Source organism: Notechis scutatus, chromosome 3 (assembly GCF_049901735.1).
Source record: "Notechis scutatus isolate UNSWTSFEM ecotype Mainland chromosome 3, rNotScu1.2, whole genome shotgun sequence".
Lineage (NCBI taxonomy): Eukaryota > Metazoa > Chordata > Lepidosauria > Squamata > Elapidae > Notechis > Notechis scutatus.
The window spans coordinates 56,828,437-56,847,721 of record NC_142011.1 but is presented as its reverse complement, the minus strand read 5'-3'; the positions used below and the strand labels follow the sequence as shown (position 1 = coordinate 56,847,721).

Below are 19,285 nucleotides of genomic sequence, written 5' to 3'. Positions count from 1 at the left end.
GTTGCCAAGGTTGGACACCCCTGGTCTAATCACTTTGGGGTGATAATACCTTGCCACTAGTGTGCCTCCTAGGGGTTTCCTTTCAGTACTGGCCATGCTCAATTGCTCCACCTCAAGTGGAGCTTTTAGATCTGCAAAACTATAGTGCAGCCTGAATAATTGTGGCAGCAGCAAACAGAGTAAGCAGCTTTTTCCAGTCTGAAAAATATGCATCTCTTAATGGAGAAAGACAATGGAAGAGGAAGCCTGAAAAGGCAGAAGAGATGAGCAGTTCTGCCCTCTCCTGTGATCTGCTGAGGGATGAAGCAGAGCCTTGGTCTGCTAGCACCTGTCAGCCTCCCCCCACCCAAAAGCTGACTGTACTGAAGGTAAGACAGGGATGCCCTTAGAGTAGACCATTATTATTCTAAGTTGTGACAGTCATGAAGTGTCACACATGTGTCCAATCCAATTTAATGACTTTTGCAGAGGTCATTAAGCAACGTGGCAATTGTAAAGCGAAACCATTGTAAGCTATGAGCCATTTTGTCACAAACGGGAAGTAAATGCCAGAGTTTGGGCAAAAATGTCATAAAATGCAATCATGTGATCACAGACACTGCAAATGGCCATAATAAATACATGCTGGTTGCCAAGTGCCTGACATGCAGTCATGTGACCACAGGAGTAGCCACCGGGACCGAGTAGTAAATAGGAGATCTGTTGTAACTTCGAAGAATTGCTAAATTGTCAGCCAAGGACTACCTGGGCAGCATTTGGTTCCAAAAATAGTGCAAAACTAGCAAGGAGCAACAGGGAGCTCAGTCATGCATCACTGTGCATTTCTCTCCACTTGGATAATATAAAAAGTAGCTAAACCACCCTTCAGAGATACTTTCTATATCCATCCTATTCTACCCCATGTTAATAAGAGAAAATGTAGAAGTGATAAATGGGATTGTAACAAAGAAGAATACAAACTAAAGGACAATGGCAGAAATCACCAATGAAAGGAAGCAAAAGAGGACTCTCAAATTAAGCATGACTTGTAACAAAAAGGATAATGAGGTCTAGTCTTCCTTGAGAAAAAGCAGAAACTATTAACAGGCATCTGATGTAGCTCACCGTTTCATCGGCCAATTTCTCTAATTGTTGGATGTAAGGAGTTATAAGCGAATGTAGATTCTTCAAAATTTCTTCCACTTGGAGGGCAGACAATAAGAAACCCAGAGCCTGCATCAACCACATACACTGACTTGTCTAAAAAGAAGAGATGGATAGCTTTTTCAATTTTATTATTGCATTTAAAAATTTCACTTCATCCTCCCACTCAATCCTTAATTATCTACAAGCTTAAACTTAACAATGCCTTGTGAGAATTTATCCTGAAACTTGTTTATAAATGGCATGATTCAGGATATATAGGAACGGCCATTTCTGTTATTAGGAGACATAACTAAATCTCTATTTAAGAACTGAAAGCCTCATTTTGTCTCACGAATAAACCCTCACATTGGCTGTAATGTTCAACTCTACTGAAATACTGTAGTTTGATAAGAAACCATATCTTATGCATACTTGTAATTTCCTGACGAATGGGGAAAACAATCTTACCTTGTGAATCTGCTTCATTAGCACCTCCTACAGAGGGAAAGAATCAAGAAAGTGAATGCTGCCTCTAATGTGGAATTTAGTTACATCAACAATGCCCTAACCATAGTACCACCTGAAAATCCTGTGAGCCAAATACAGATTCTAGGGGATTGGAGGCTTCAGAGAAAAATGTACAAATAAAAAAAAAAAAAGAATAGCAATCAGGATTTCATTATAGGCAATTGATTGTAAAGATTTTGCCTCCGGGATTCTACTTGCCAGAGTCAATAGAACTTATCATATACAACATAGGTAACATTTAAACAAGGGAAAGACAATGAGCCATCCTAACTAAATTTCTATTACTGGGGAAAGAACGGCCTCTACTTTTCATGCAATCATCTCACCAGAAATCTGTAGTTGGACAAGATACAAAGATTATCAACTCAGTTGAATTCATCTATAAACACACATCGATACAGGTCATATATGCTATTTAGAATGCTCTTATTATTCTTACTACTGTAAAAAGACTACTATTGTGCATCTATATCAATGCTAAATATTGCTTAAAAAGCTTAGATTTTTCACTCTTTGAATACCAGCAGTATGGAATTCTTCCTACCCACCCTCAAGGACCATATATCCTCAGAAAGGTAATTTCTAAGTCAGACGCTGCATACCAACAATGAAGAGGACTAAGTTATACATTTTATTTCCTTATTATTCTGTACACATCCATGCCCTCCCCCCACCTTATAAATCTATAAACACATATCTGCACTCACCCTGTGCATACTACAGATGACTCATCCTCTGTTTTTAATGTGGCCTTGCCTCCATCAACATACTGGGGAGAGAAGCTGGAACAGTTGGAAGCTCGCTGTGAGCAATTTTCATCATTCTCTGCAGAATGGTTTAATTTGATTTGGATTCCAGGGTTGGGGCAGGTCACAAGGAAATAACCAAATAACTTCATGTGGTTTCTTTTTGGCTTGTCAATCTCAAGGACATGGGCAGGGTAGGTGGAGAGACGAAGGTCAGCATTTGCTTGCTGAACCACTGACTTTGCTGGCTGATTAGACTGACAGCTACTGTTGCCATGATATCAAGGGAGCTGATCTGCAACTATTGAGACAACAATGTGCTGCTGCCTGTTTAAAAGAGACAGTTTTACCACCTCTATTGAAAAAGCCTTCTTTTGACCAAGTGTCTTTTTTTCTAAATATAGGCTAATCTCAAATATTCCATTATTGGGTATGGTGACATAGAGAGTGATGGATGAAACTTCTGGATCTATTTCAATAAGGGTATTATTTATTTTAATTATCCATCTATGATTTTAATTGCATTAAACCATGTTTTGTGTTACCTGAGAGACAGCAACAATGTTGGCAGCATACGGAGGCAAGTCATATTTACACTCACGGCATATCTTCTTAAGAGTAGAGACACTAGAGATAGATAATTCTGGATTGCCCAGAGCCTGCAATACCAAGGGCAGGACATTGTTGATCATTACAGGGTGATCAGCCAGCCACTCTGATAGAGCCCCTAGTAACAAAAAGAAAACGAGTCAAGATTACTTTGCTGATATAACAAGCAAATTCAGGGAATAGCATAGCAACTTCTTACCAAACAACACCGCTTGGCTGAAAACCTCTTCCCCACATATAATCTCACTCAGCTCTCAAAGTATTAGTGTGCAGAACCCTTCTCAAAGTTAAGCTATCCTTTTGTAACAGCTACATAATCTCAGAATTGCAATCTTCCCCATTCAACAACTTCTCCCCTCCACTTGCCCAGTTTCCTCACCAATAGTAAACATCACCGTGTCTGCAAGTTGTACATTGCTGATGCTGATGTGCGGGATGAGGCCGATAAGGCCAGGAACCACATCTGAATAGTTTACATCTATGGTCTCTGCAATGGACTGGAACCCATAAAGTAAAGCTTCCGTGTTCTGCCAGAAACAAAAAGAGATGTTTTGAATCCAGCACCAAACAGCTCCCTCTCAAATTTTGATTCTGACAAAAGAGGTACAGTATGGAGCTAGTTCACACAGAAAAATATAATTGTCATTTTCTTTCTTAGAGTTAATTCTATGATATAAATTTTTCCCCAAAGCAAGTATTATTTTTCAAGCAAGTATTATTATTATTATTTTTACATCTGAATCTGGGATGTACATCCCCAATTATACTCATTGTCCTTATTCTGTGATCCATTGCATATATGGCCTGAGCAGCAATTGACTGAAAGTTAACTAGTTTGGCTTCTCACAGTTTCACTACTTCAAAATGGGGAAAGAAGAAGCAGAATATCTTGCACACCTTCCTTTTCAATGGGCCGTTTTATATAGACACATCACTTCGTTTACAACATGCTCAGTATTCTGGAGCATCGGCATGATTGTTACTTCTAAATGCTTTGGTTTGTAAATCATGGGCTCCATTTTTTTGTTTGCTGTCACCGTGATGGATAAGGAACCCCTACCATCATTGGTACTTCATATCCATCACTGTTTGCCACACCAGTAGCACTCCGATAACAGAGGTCGGTGATCCATTTTGATCAGCTGCCATATATGGACATGTGGCCCAACATTAAAACTATCTGTATGTAGCAGACATATCTAATACCTTTCACTAAACTGTCAGTAAAAGCATCGGTTTCTGTAACACCGGAGGGAATGGGACTGTGCCTTTACTATAGCAATCTCTATATGAATCTAGGAGTAAAAAAACTCACAGCTTCAGTTTGAGGCCCCAAGGTATCCAGATCATTTCACTAAAATTCAGCTGGAGCACTTGATTATTGGCAGTTTAATTTTCATTTAGCAACCACATTTCATTCCAACAACTTGTTAAGCAAAATAGTAGCTGAGTGTGCAAGTGTGTGTGAGAGAGAGAGGAAGAGAGGGAGAGAGAAAGAGAGAGAGCACTATTGTGAAGATCACTGGTTGCTGTCCTTGCATTCAGATAAAGTGATCTTGCACTGTGTCCTGAGCCTAACCCGCTTTTCCTCCTTTTTCCCACCTTGTAAGACAGAGAGATTGCTTAAACAAGATATGTCTTCCTGAGCTGCTTTTCTCTGCCGCCAAGAACTTCCCTAAAAAGTGGTGATAAATATGCACATTGGTCAGAAAATGATTTTTTTTACAACAGTCATATTTGTGAATGGTTGTTAACCATGTTAGAAATAGCCTATATAGATCTCAAACTGGAAAAATGGCCAAAAGTTTCATAATACCCATTTATTCCATTACTTCTTCTACACTGTTTCCTCTCTAGTCCCTAGTCCTGGCCAATGGCTCACCAGTTGCTGCTCTCATCTGACAGCAGAACTCTATCCTCACCTGCCATGAGGATGGCTGATCTGAATTTGTCAGAAGGCGGCCCAGTTTGTCATATAAGCTGCTCAGCAGTTCCGCTCCCAACATCTCATATACATACATCAAAGTATCTGAAATGTCCACTCTGGAAGAGAAAAGAATCACAAGAATATCTGCTTATAAGACAAAGAATACATAGAAATAGCTAAAATAAACACTAACAATCCAACATTCAGCCTTCATTACAATCAATACTATCTGATTAACTACTCTTTTGCAGTTCACAAGCCGTTTCATATATTAAAAGACACCACTAAGCAAAAGGTCATACCGATATATACGAAATTGTTCCTTTTCATCAGAGGACCAGCAACTGTATTCTTCATCAGAGGGGAACTGAGCTTTATGTAGGAGTACATCCACTAACTGAAAATATACAGGTCGATACACTTGCTGATACATTGCCTGTTTTTCTGGATCAAAAGAGAGAATGTCATCCTGCAAACAAAAAGATAATTGCTCAACTGCAAGGAAAACTATGTGACACAACCATCCTAAGAGTTGGATATGGTCATAAGAAATTACTGCTATCATCACTTTCTGATGAGATAGCTAGAATTCACAATTCAATATCGTACCACTTTCCTCAAATCTTTCAGCTGCTCTGCCGGATATTGGCTTGTTCATTTGCAAAGGCACCCCAGATTCCTTTCCTGGCATTTAACACTTTTCCTAGGTTCTAGCTTGCAAGGCAACAATAAGAGGCTGCTGTTGCTTTAATGGGGAAAAAGATACAAATGTAGGCCTACATATGTCTTTTAGATATACGTTTGCAACTGAGTTTATTTGAGTTCTCCAGAATGGATTGCCCATCTTTGTTTTAAAATAAAGTAAGGGAACAACTTTATATTATATTTTGTCAATCCACCAAATAAGCAGCAGCATCTCCCAGCAATTAGGCAAAAATGGAAGATATCACAGACCAGGTATGCCTGTTCACATTTTCAATTACTACCATCTTCTTATTTTTGTCTAAGTAAGGAATAAATTAGTTCTTATAATGAAGTCATGCAGTCTAGTACAAAATAGCCAATGAAAAGTCAAAGATACAGTGAGAACGAAGAGTAAGTATATTGCTATGAAGTACAGTAGACATAGCAGAAAAAATTCTCACTTTTCCAATAGACTATATAGCTCTAGTTCAGCACCCTTCATTAATAATGTGTCTGTGGGCTGATGTACTACATCAATCACATACTGAAACAACAAATGACCTCATCCTATTTCAAGCTGGCACTTAGAAATGCAGCAACAAACGTACTTGTTCTTGAGCACTGCAGGAGTGCCTACCTAATATGCCATGTTATGTAGAGAAGGCATCCTACTTAAACACAAGATGGATATTCAAATCCAATGACATACAATAAAACATGGGTTGAAACAAGATGCAGCAAGATAATAGTTCTACTACCCAGTAAAACATTCACTGCATGGAGGGAAACAAGAATCTTCACTTTAATAAGCAAAGTATTGATCACAAAGAAGGACTTTGGACTGACTGAAATCTGACTGTCTACTGATTTACATACTACATACTATGGAATTGATATCAACACCAACTATATAATGTGTGCTTCTACTACAAGTACAGAACAAGTCGAATATGCATACATAAACCACTAAACCAGGAGGTAGCAATAGCACTTAGACTTATATACCACTTTACAGCTCACTCTAAGTGGTTTACAGAGTCAGCATATTGCCCCCAACTGTCCGGGTCCTCATTTTACCAACCTTGGAAGGATAGAAGGATGAGTCAACCTTGAACCGGTCAGAATCTAACTCCTGGCACTCAGTCGAATTAGCCTGCAACAATGCATTCTAACCACTGCACCACCATGGCTCTTATAAATAAATCATATCAAGCAAAGAAAATACCATTGAAGGAATCAGTTTCAGGAAGAAAACTCTTACCTGCAGTGTATACCAGAAAGTGAGTGTAAGTGAGCTTGTGGTCTCATTCACAGGATAGTGTCCTGGGATTCCGGTGCAGAACATTATCATGTTGACCAATGCCAGGAAACTCTGCCAATGATCTACCTGGTCCAGAAGTGCTCTATGGAAGGTAGTAAGAATTCAGAATCAGGAAACTGCTATATCATGGCAGACCCATAGGAATCTACATACGACCCAAACTCCCATTTTTAACCTTCAGTTGGATGAGAATGTGTATCAAAGGGCACAACTTTTGAATCAATGTATCTCAAATGAGCTCACTTAAATAATGGGTCCAAAATCTGGGACTCATTATTCCTGTGGAATTGAAATTTGGCAAAGTTGTGGCTGTTTAAGCACTGCTTTGTGGCCGTGCTGCCGTGGTCAAGTGATTGTCATTTCCACCACACTCTGCCAGATTCTCAGAAGGCAAATTAATAGAGAAATTTGCAGAAAGTTGGAGGTCACTCCCACTGTTTTTTGCCTGACCATGATCATTTTGTTTCTCTACAGTAGAAATTATCTTTGAAATGATGACCCAATGGGTCACAGATGCTCTAATAAAATATAGAAGTTAAGATAATACATATGGAATAGGATTCAACAATTCATGAGGTCCATTAGCTGGAACTGTTTTAGAACCTGAAAAACTTCCGTGCATGTAACCAATCTCAGATTCTGTAGAGTTCCCCACAAAACCAAGATTATAAATTAGCACCTAAATCATCTTCTAGATCAGGGGTCGCCAACCTTTTGGACCTCAGGGACCACCAAACTCGTAATTTTAAATCTCAGGGACCACTAACCAGTTCTGTGGGCGTGGCCTAATTTGTTAGTGTGGCTTGGGGGGTCATGTGACTGGCTGGGCATGGCTTGTATATAAATATTATAAATATTTATATAAATATTGAATTTTTTATTAAAAAAGAGCAACTTTTACGCAAAATCAGGCAAAGCAGGCAAGCAGATTGAGTTGCTCACAGAATCATTCAGTGATCTATCTATCTGCCATTGGCTACCTGAGTGTGTCACATAAAATTTGCTTGCCGTGAGTCTGCACTGAATAATAGAACCTTCAGTCCTAAGGACTGGGAAGGAGGTTTCGCTGTGCTTAAAAGCAGAGCTAAAGATCTAAAGACTAGCTGGAAAGCAAGAAATCCAACCATTTCCTGCTTTCTAGCTAATCTAAATCTCCCGGCACAGCAGAACAGTTGATGGTCAAAAAATAAATAAAATAGCAATTTAGCAGGCAAGTTTGCCAGGTAAGGAGTGAGTGGGTGGGGAGGGTTCCCGTGGGCCATGTGGGTGGCGGCGCAGCCTTGTGTTTCTGTGCAGCCTGGATTAATTGCTTTGGGGGGTGCTCTGTGGGTGACATTTCTCTGCGGTCCACCAAAAAATTTTCGCGGACCACCAGTGGCCCACTGGTTGGCAACTGCTGTTCTAGATCTCTAAATGGAATTCAAGAGATTGCAAACTGAGAGGAATAGAGAACCCTGAATGGCTCTAGCCCCACTTTAGCAATAACTGTTATTAAATACCAACACAAGACTTAATACTTCTCACCGAGAGTGATTCTCCCCTAAGGCTACAGCAATACGACAAATCCCATGAGAAGTTTCCATATCCCTATTTTGAACTGCTTGACGTAGCTGCTCCTGGAGTCCTAGTACCGGTGGAATGAGCTTCAGAAGAGTATTCACATACCTGTTAGGAAAGAAAAAAGATAAAAATGGAGAACTCTATATTCCCCCGCTAATTTTCCTGTCTTTAGGAAAATATTACAGTCCCTGGTAGACAATGCAAGTATTCAGTTTCCCCTACCTACCCACCCATTATTTTCCCTTTGTATTAATCTGGATTCTTCAGAATTTTTATGAGCAGAGGATGAATGCAACAATGCCTTCAATGAATGAAACCAACTTTCTTATAACTGCTCTTCAGAATTATATTGCCTTGAATTTGGAGGTATCGATATATCATTCTTAACAGCACCTAATAGACCTTTACAACATTAAAATGAAGTCTCCTTCCAGTCATGCTTGACTCCTGATGACTTCCAGGACACGTCCGTGATGTTTTCCTGGCAGCAATACAGAAACAATTTGCCATTGTCTTATATATTTTTCTAACTCTGCAGTCTAGCCTATAGCTCTGGCACTCCTTGGATGTCTTCCACTCAAATATTAGCCAAGACTTATGTTTGTTAGCTTCCAGACACAGACAGCTAGATATTGCTCGCTGCTGAGATTTTTGAACATCAATTTCTTTTATTTCTTTAAACCAAGTGTGTGAAAATTTTTGGAACAAAAATTGTATTTAGCCTTGCAGTAATTTCCTAGTGCTATAGTGCAGAAATACATTAGTTTGTCTGTATGATGCATAAAAATTCTATTTAATAAATTAAGTGCAGTTAACATGTTTACTTTCCACATTTTTCTATATTTTCCCCTTCAAGCATGTTAAACTGACTTTGGTGCTCAGTAATAATTTTTGGAACATCACCAAAAACTACATCTACAGGTGAAACTCGAAAAATTAGAGTATCGTGCAAAAGTTCATTTATTTCAGTAATGCAGCTTAAAAGGTGAAACTAATATATGAGATAGACTCATTACATGCAAAGCAAGATAGTTCAAGCCGTGATTTGTCATAATTGTGATGATTATAGCTTACAGCTCATGAAAACCCCAAATCCACAATCTCAGAAAATTAGAATATTACATGCAATCAATAAAACAAGGATTGTACATAGAACAATATCGGACCCCTGAAAAGTATAAGCATGCATATGTACTCAGTACTTGGTTTGAGCCCCTTTTGCAGCAATTACTGCCTCAATGCGGCGTGGCATGGAAGCGACCAGCCTGTGGCACTGCTGAGGTGTTATGGAAGACCAGGATGCTTCAATAGCGGCCTTCAGCTCTTCTGCATTGTTCGGTCTCATGTCTCTCATCTTTCTCTTGGCAATGCCCCATAGATTCTCTATGGGGTTCAGGTCAGGCGAGTTTGCTGGCCAATCAAGCACAGTAATCCCATGTTCATTGAACCAGGTTTTGGTGCTTTTGGCAGTGTGGGCAGGTGCCAAGTCCTGCTGGAAAATGAAGTCAGCATTCCCATAAAGCTTGTCTGTGGAAGGAAGCATGAAGTGCTCCAAAATCTCCTGGTAGACGGCTGCATTGACCCTGGACTGAATGAAGCACAGTGAACCAAACACCAGCAGATGACATGGCTCACCAAATCAACACAGACTGTGGAAACTTCACACTGCACCTTGCAGTGTGTGCCTCTCCATCCTTCCCCCAGACTCCGGGTCCTTGGTTTCCCAATGAGATGCAAAAGTTGCTCTCATCAGAAAAGAGGACTTTGGACCACTGAGCAACAGACCAGTTCTGTTTTTCTTTAGCCCAGGTAAGACGCTTCTGACATTTGTTGTTCAGAAGCGGCTTGACAACAGGAATACGACATTTGAAGCCCATGTCCATGTGTGTGGTGGCTCTTGATGCACTGACTCCAGCCTCAGTCCACTCCTTGTGAAAGTCCCCAACACTTATGAATGGCCTTTTCCTGACAATCCTCTCCAGGCTGCGGTCATCCCTGCTGCTTGTGCACCTTTTTCTTCCACACTTTTCCCTTCCACATAACTTTCTATTCATGTGCTTTGATACAGCACTTTGGGAACATCCAACTTCTTTTGCAATTACCTTTTGAGGCTTTCCCTCCTTATGGAGGGTGTCAATGATGGTTTTCTGCACAACTGTCAGGTCAGCGGTCTTTCCCATGATTGTGATTCCTACTGAACCAGACTGAGAGACCATACAAAGGCTCAGGAACCCTTTGCAGGTGTTATGGCTTAATTAGTTGATTAGAGTGGGACACTTTGAGCCTAGAATATTGAACCTTTTCACAATATTCTAATTTTCTGAGATTGTGGATTTGGGGTTTTCATGAGCTGTCAGCCATAATCATCTCAATTATGACAAATCACGGCTTGAACTATCTTGCTTTGCATGTAATGAGTCTATCTCATATATTAGTTTCACCTTTTAAGTTGCATTACTGAAATAAATGAACTTTTGCACGATATTCTAATTTTTCGAGTTTCACCTGTACACTTTTATAGGACGTAAAGGGCTCAAGTTATACAACACCATACAACATTATTTTATGCCATCTAAATCAGGTAGCTATGCATTAAGCTGGTTCTGCAATGCAGGAGGAGACTTTCTATTTCAAATAAATAAAATCAATATATGTAGGAAAATATTTAAATCACTTCATCTTCATAATTATAATTTAACAAAGTTTGATCATGCAAACTCAAAGCAACTGGATTTTCATTTGAAGAATAATGTATTAGATGTAATGATTAAGGTGCTGGCCTAAAAGCCAGGAGACTGAGTTCTAGTCCCATTCTATTCATGAAAGTCAGCTGGGTCACCTTGAGTCAGTCACTCTTTCTCAGCCCAACCCACCTTACAGGGTGGTCATTCTGGGGAAAATAGGAGGAGCAGGGTATGTTGGATATGTTCACCACCTTGAATTATAATAATCCTTGTCTTACAAACACTATGGAGTCCAAAATTTCTGTTGCTAAGTAAGACATTCATTAAATGAATTTTGCCTCATTTTATGACCTTTCTTGCCACAATTGCTAAGTGAATCACTGCAGTTGTTAAGTTAGTAATACAGGTGTTAAGTGAATCTGGCTTCTCCATTGACTTTGCTTGTTAGAAGGTTGCATAAGGTGATCACATGACCCTGGGACACTGTAACTGTCAGAAACGAGTCAGTTGCCAAGCATCTGAATTGATCCAATGATGCTGGCGATGCTACAACAGTGCAAGTGTGAAAAATAGTCACAAATCACTTTTTCAGTGCTATCTTTGAACGGTCACTAAATGAACTGTTGTAAGACAAGGACTACCTGTAAAGGTGGAATGCAAATAAATACATAAAATTATGCATGCTTGCTGCTTAAGTTAGTTTATAAAGTAATAAAGGCAAGATATAAATCAAATAAATCCTCTAAATATCATGGTTACCCTTCCCTCAGGTATATAAATACTTTAGCAAGGCCAGAATCTCGAGTTTACCTGTCCAAGGATTTAACAAGTTTCTATACACTGAGGAGAAGAGGGGGATATTGTCCAATAGAGATTAAAAATAACATGGTAAAATAACTGGACGAAAATGCTTAAGGACTATTGAAAACATTGTAAACTTCAGAGGTTTTTCTCAGAGTTCTCATTACTATCATTTGATGTAGAGTGGGACAGTGATCCATCATTGGGCCATACCTAGACCACTAATCAAAGAAGTCTTGCCTTGTGCTGACTCTTTTTACTCAATGCTTCACATTTCCATTAATGCAGGATTAATATGTTAGCCTCAATTTATATTTGATTTGATTTTTCCCAGGATACATTTTCAGACTCAAGTGTTTTTAATTGCTGACTATTTTACATGAATTAGGGAATCCACATTATGAGGTTTCCCTAAAAGCAGCTTGGAAATGTTTTTCAAATGTTTATCTGGAATAAACAATATTGTTCTCATAATAGTCAACAAGAATACATTCTCCCTCCGTCATTCTCATCAGAACTTATTGTGTGTGTATACTGTATGTAGGTACAAACCATTATTGTACAATTTTATTTATTTTCTATCCCCCCAAAATAAGACATTCTTTCATGACTGACTCTGCCATTATGCAAGCAATAATGAGGAACAAAAGGGCAGCATATAATTTAATACATGGATTTGAAAAAGCATACCTGCCTGCCCAATTCACACACTCAGAAATGTGATCTCTAACTTGTGTAGACACCTGACCTGTCCTCAACGATACTAACCAAGGAACCAGATTGTTTAATTAGTATTTCTTTTTGTATGATCATTGTTCTCCCAAAATGTCATTATTACTGCTTTTTTATTATTGATTAGATGTATCAGAAACTTAAGGAGGAATACAGAATGCTCTCATTTTTCCCCACAACAATCCTCTGAAAGGGCTGAGAGTGAATAAGTGGCCCAATCATCCATTTCTGAAGGTGATTTGAGTCTGACACTTTGTGATACTGGGCCTAATCTTAATCACTTCACCTCAAGTGTTTTTTTTTTCCAATCAAGCTTTTAATGTATCCAAAATCACCTTGAAGGACAATATGGAATTTACCGTTTCCCAAAACACTTGGCATCACTACATTTTCACTTCCGTACATCACACTCCTAGCAGCCGCCATAAGTGCCACCTAAGGCCTGATCTGCATAAATTGGAACAAACTTTATTTGACACAGTAATTTATAATATTTCAGTTTTACCCCAACAGCTGAAATGTGATTACTTTTCTGAAATTTGCCAGCTTTATTCATATATTTAATTTCTGCATGCAACAGACTTTAGAAGTGCAATACTTTTATTTTGAAATAGGTCTATTTGAAATATGCAAGAAAGAAGTTGAGTCAAGCTTTAGAAGAAAGCTTACATCTTTGGTATAATTCTGCTATTCTTAAGACCCCTCATTTTAATCTGTTATGGGTGAAGTGGAATACATATTTGAAAATATATGATATTCATTGTTTAAGCAGAAGAATCTGTTAATGGGAGGAGAATTTGAAAGAGTTACAATCTCTGACTATTCATTTCCTCAAATCAAATGTAAAGGTTCACACAATACTTTTCTGAGGCATCCAGATTGCTAGTATTTTACCAGTGCACTACAGCATTCCAGAAACCATATAAGTAATTTCTTGCCTGTCAATCTTCCTATTGCTGCCAATAAGTGATTGTAACTATGACAACAAGCATGGAGGAAATGGAGAGGAAGAGCAAGGGATGGACTCAAGGGAGACAAGAGAGATGCTACGCTGATGGCTAATCAGCCAGTTTTCAATTTCCTGGCTACTGAGGCAGACTATGAAGAGATATGCTTATTCTGAACTTGCCCACCCACCTGACTATCTCAAATATAGGCCATAGATACAGGTGGAAGACCATACCTATGCTATGCTTAAAGCACTGAAAAAATCAAAAGCTTTCTGTCCCCTCTTATTATCCGTAATGCTGGACTCTGCACTGGAAGAATAAGCCAAATATCTCCACTAATTTGTTTTAACAGCTTTCAAAACTCCAGGCCCATCTTGCTTTACATTGATCATTTAGTAAAATATCACATTTTGGTGTGAAACAAGCCCACAGACTAAAAAAATATATCAGGTAGTTGGAATTTAGAAGCTAGGAGTAACATGAATATCTGGGAGGATGAGAAGCAAATATGGGTTACAGAGGGTTAAAAAGGAACAGGACTATATGTACGGCTAAGGAGCAATTCAAATGAAACCAGTTCTGCATTAGTATATGCAAGAATGGAAATGCAACTCAAAAGAACACTTTAAAAATACTGTAAAAGACTAAATAATACACAGACAAGATAACTGAACTAAAATATTTTTCCAGCCAAAGGTAATCCAATTCAACTTAAATCAGAAAGAATAAAGATCTAAGCAATCCTGGATCATTCCTTCCATACATCTTTATTAATTAATCTAACAGAACAGTATATATGGTTCACCTTCTCTGAAGCTTTCAAAAAGGAAGAGAGAAATAGACTTATGTTATATTATTTCATAGCCCCATTATGAGATTTTACATGACTTTCACTACTACCAACCACATCCTGGAGGGGGGAGCAAATTTTCTATTTTTACAGGTGATATCCTGTGTGGACTTTTCAGTAGTAAAATTATTTTATAACCCATTTTTGTTTAGCAAGCTCCCATAGTTTTGCAGTAGTACACTTTTGAGATATGATACTTCCTCGAGTCCAACTAAGTTTGGCAACTGTAGTCCAACATTCCTTTTAACAGTAAGTAGTGATATATTCTGCCACCTTTCAGATACATCTATAGGGAACTAATATTATGTTCCCTATAATTTTCCTCTCTAGGCTGAATATACCATACATATCCAAATGTAAAATATCTGTTATCAATAATAGTTAAATCTACTGAGGAATCACAATACCGGTTTCTTCAATAATATATTTTAATCAAGATTTCTACTCAAATACTTTATCTTTATTGTGAAGAAACATGGACAGGGAAAAGGGGAAAAAAGTGAAGACAAGAAGAAAATTATACAGGTAGTCCTTGACTTACAACAGTTGCTTTAACACCATTCAAAGTTATGATGGACCTCTGCAGAGCTACTTACTACCTGGTTTTGTAGCTACAACAACTGCGTGCACACACTTAAACTCTCTCTATGGTCATACAATCACATTTTAGGAGCTTGGCAAAAGACTCATCTTTATAGCCATTTGCAGTGACACACATTCACTTCACATTCACATTATGCCTGTAACTTGTGCTCTTTTACCTGTTTCTGGCATTTACTTTCAGTTTGTGGCAAAATATACCCACTGGGGAAAATGGATTTAACTACTGCTGGTTTGCTTAATGACCAATGGCGTTCACTTAATGACTCTTGTAAAAATGGTCATAGCTTTGAATCCTGTCATATAATACCTCGACTTAAGATACAATGACCTACGACTATAATTCTGGAATCAATTATGATTGTAAGTCAAGAAGTATCCATACACAAACATTCCTAGTTGCATATTATATTTTCTCATAAAACCACAAGTGTAATCACATAAAAACTCATTAACAATGTCCATTTTCTGAAATGGATGTAATTCTCAATTTCTCTATTAATACAATTCATCTATCTTCCTAAATGGACTACTAAATTATGGACACTAGTGAACCTCAGTGAAGATAAACTGAATAATTCTCTTTTTCAAATAATCTCTCAGCTCCACCAGTGATGTCTACGTTTTTCCCACATTGTACAAAGCAAGAAACTTCAAGCAGTAATACTTGCAAATAAGATGCCACTGGTATAAGTTAAAAATCTGTCTGAAAGCAGAGATCAAACCAGCAGTAAATCTTGCTGGAGGTTATATATTGGTAGCGCCCCTATCAAAAAACAAGTAAGAGGTAATCTTATAGATTAACTATAGTTGTGGTTGACTTTTGATGCTTACTAGTTAAGTCTATTTCAAAGGAAATTAATTACTGATACTTCTCACCTAAATAAAAGCACTAGAGGTTCTTTTTTTTATAAAATACTGTATAATGAAAAGTGACAAAGAAGATAACACTTGCTTTTTAAGGGTTGCTCAAATAAAATTCTTTATTCTTACCGAGATGTTGCTTTCAAGAACATTTGAAAACTTCATGTATTAGATTCACTCGTTTGCATTCTTCGTCCGAGAACACTACAAGAATTACACACGCTTTTGCAATGAAATCAAAATGTCTGAGGAAAGTTCTATCAATAAAAATATCAGACTGCGTATGGAAATAAACAGTTTATATCTAAGGTTGCCAACATTTAAAACCATAACTGGCTCATAATGTGATGCTATGCTTACCTCTGAGCATCGGGCTGGGAAATGGCATTGACAATAGCCTCCACAGCAATGTCGAAGAGTTCTGGATCATGCAGAGAAGTGAAAGATGCTTGGATCAAGTTCTCACATTCCATCAAAGAAATCTCTAGTTGCACCCAACTGGAGAAACACTTCAGCACTTTTTGCTTAATGAAACCAGGAGAGTCTTGCTGTTGCAACAATTGTTCTAGCAGAGGGAACACAGATGTGCACTCCTGTGACAAGACACTACGTACCTGCCCCTTGCGGTACTGAGGCAGACGACTGGTTTGGAATTCCTCAGGCAGCACTGTCAGAAGTTCCAGGAGTGCAAGGCAGCGTGCTCGTCCATCTACGTTAGAGTCCTCTGCCTGAAACATGCGTACCATGTCAGCAATAGCACATGGCCAAGCCTCTGGCATCATGTTCAGCGCTAATGAAGCCAATGCCACACAAAGGCGGGTCAGCACAATTTTGGAACCACTAGCAAAATGAGTTATGTGACTGAAGAGCTGTGATTTAAGGCTCTCGTACTGGTCAGCAGGGATGTCATTCCAGTAGCGTGAAATCTTAATGTGGAGGGCACTGGCCCCAAAGTATTGGATCTCAGGCACCTTGTCCATATCAAGAAGCAACCAACTGAAGTGCCAAGCTTGTGGTGATACTTGAGCTTGCATCAGCCATTTCTGGGCCAGGTTCTTGTTTTCAATGTTGGGGTCATAATATAGCTGGTGGAGTGCCTAAAAAGCAGGAAACAATAAATGATTCAGCATTTTCTTCATTCTCAAACAACCTAGGATGATAATGAATTAAACCCAAAACAGAACACTTATTCATAGGATAGAGGGCTCAACAGGACAATTGTCTAGAGACTTGTTTCTGTTGACCAGGGTTCAAGTAAATCTTTGAATAAAAGTTCAATTTTGCAACACAGATATCGTTGTTCTTTTATCTTTCCATCGGTGGAGGGAACACATTGTTGTAATAAAAAAATAATATAAACACAGATGATTTAGATGATAAGGACATCTAAAAAAGGTTGATTTCTCAGAAGATACTTTGGCTACATGAGATTACTTACAATGGAATACCATAATCTGGAGTGGAAAATATTTGTTACAATTTGATATCTACTGAGGAAAAATAAGTTGTTTGATACTGAAACAAATAAAGGAGGTTTGTAACAAAATGGGAAAGGAAGGCAAAAGAAGAGAGGGGATTGGCAAAGGGAGGGGGAAAAAAAACAAGGGGAAGAGGTGCCGAACACCTCCCTTAATGCTTTTTTCTCCAAAATGAATTCTACCGTTTAAATCTTTAGATGTCTCACTTATCCATTCTATCTCCGTTTTAAAATCAACTTGTTTTACAGTGGTTAAGCACAAACTATAATGCAGTAGACGTGTTGCTATCACTATGGAAAATATAAAAATCAAAGCTTTTTCAGTTAAATTTAACCATATATTCTTTTGAATATATAAGTTCCACATGAGTTCCACATGAAAGAACAGCCATCCTTCAGGAGATACATATATTGTAGGTAGTCCTCAACTTACAAACATTCATTTAATGACCATTTGAAGTTACAACGGCACTGAAAAAAGTGATTTATGACTGGGTTTCACACTACGACTGTTGCTGCATCCCCATGGACATGCAATCAACATTTGGGCACTTGGCAACTGACATATATTTATGATAGTTGCACCATCCTGGGATGATGAGATCATCATCTGTAAGCTTCCCAGCTGGCCTCTGACAAGCAAAGTCAATGAGGGAAGCCAGATTCGCTTAACGACCACAGGAATCACTTAACAACTGCAGTGATTCTCTTAATAACTGTGCCAAAAAGGTTATAAAATGGTGCAAAACTCACTTAATAACTGCCCTACTTAGAAACAGAAATTTGGGGCTCATGGTTGTAAGTTGAGAATTACCTGAACATACATTACATATCCTATCCTATCCATCTATACACACACAGAGTATATAGTATATATAATTTATTTCTATAGCAGGCCCCTATCAATAAAGAATTAGTAGTCAAATACAGTTTTTTTTTATCTTAAAGTCTCCAAAGAATAAAACCAGATATGCAAAGCAAAACTGGATCACTACTGTTCAATGTATGCATATAGGTAAACAGAGATGATACAGGTTTACCACCTCAACAGATCTGGTGGGAGGGGCATGTCCAGGTTCCACTTATTAAGGATCTGATTAGACTAGAATACATGCCTTTTTGTTGCACTGGCTACCTTTTGAAATATTTCCCCTGAGATTAGATTAGTTCTGACACTGCTGGCTTTCAGAAGGCCTTCAGGACCTGGCTGTTCTTCCAGACATTGGGGTCAAGAATTTAATGAACTATGAGTTATTGTTATTATTGTTGATTTGCTTGGCCATCATGCTTTATTTATTTTTATTTTTACTTTCTACTGTTATGATTATATTTATGTTTTTTATTTCCATTTTCATTCAGAGTCATTTGTTCAAGATGGGTGGCTGTATAAATTGAATGAATAAGCAAACAACAAATTATTTACTGTTATTTCCAAAAAATTCTGCAAGATTCCAGAATGGCATCCTCAAATTAGATAAAAAGGTAGATGAAATTCAAAATGGAAAAGCACAAACTGATGCAAAAGAAAATGAGTATCCTAAAATATATGTGCTGATGATCAAAGATTGCATTTCTCCCATGCTTCCTCATCATATAAGCAAAATAGACAGCAATAGTAATTTATTTTATTTATTTTTAAATTGTATATGGCCACCTGTAGAGACTACATGTTGCAATGCTCAAATCTTACAGTATATATTTCTAAGCGGATAGCCTTTACATTCCTTTACATTTTAACCGAGGAAGCAAGGTCACTACAGAACTAGCAACAGTGGTATTTTACCACTAAAAATAACTGCTATACAATTATCACATCAGCTTTATGGA

At 38.2% G+C, this 19,285-nt stretch overlaps 1 protein-coding gene across 2 annotated transcripts in view; it reads right to left on the bottom strand.

Moving 5' to 3' along the window:
• The window catches only part of IPO13 (importin 13), a 54,670-nt gene that overhangs the window by 23,566 nt on the left and 11,819 nt on the right, over window positions 1-19,285 (bottom strand). For both annotated transcript variants that reach the window (XM_087960125.1, XM_087960124.1), the window contains exons 2-10: window positions 16,342-17,078; window positions 8,465-8,605; window positions 6,881-7,022; window positions 5,238-5,404; window positions 4,931-5,051; window positions 3,388-3,535; window positions 2,945-3,126; window positions 1,594-1,620; window positions 1,105-1,239 (exon numbers count right to left, since the gene is read on the bottom strand). In XM_087960125.1, coding sequence (XP_087816251.1) covers window positions 1,105-1,239; window positions 1,594-1,620; window positions 2,945-3,126; window positions 3,388-3,535; window positions 4,931-5,051; window positions 5,238-5,404; window positions 6,881-7,022; window positions 8,465-8,605; window positions 16,342-17,078 — 1,800 coding nt within the window. The remainder of the gene's footprint in view (window positions 1-1,104; window positions 1,240-1,593; window positions 1,621-2,944; window positions 3,127-3,387; window positions 3,536-4,930; window positions 5,052-5,237; window positions 5,405-6,880; window positions 7,023-8,464; window positions 8,606-16,341; window positions 17,079-19,285) is intronic.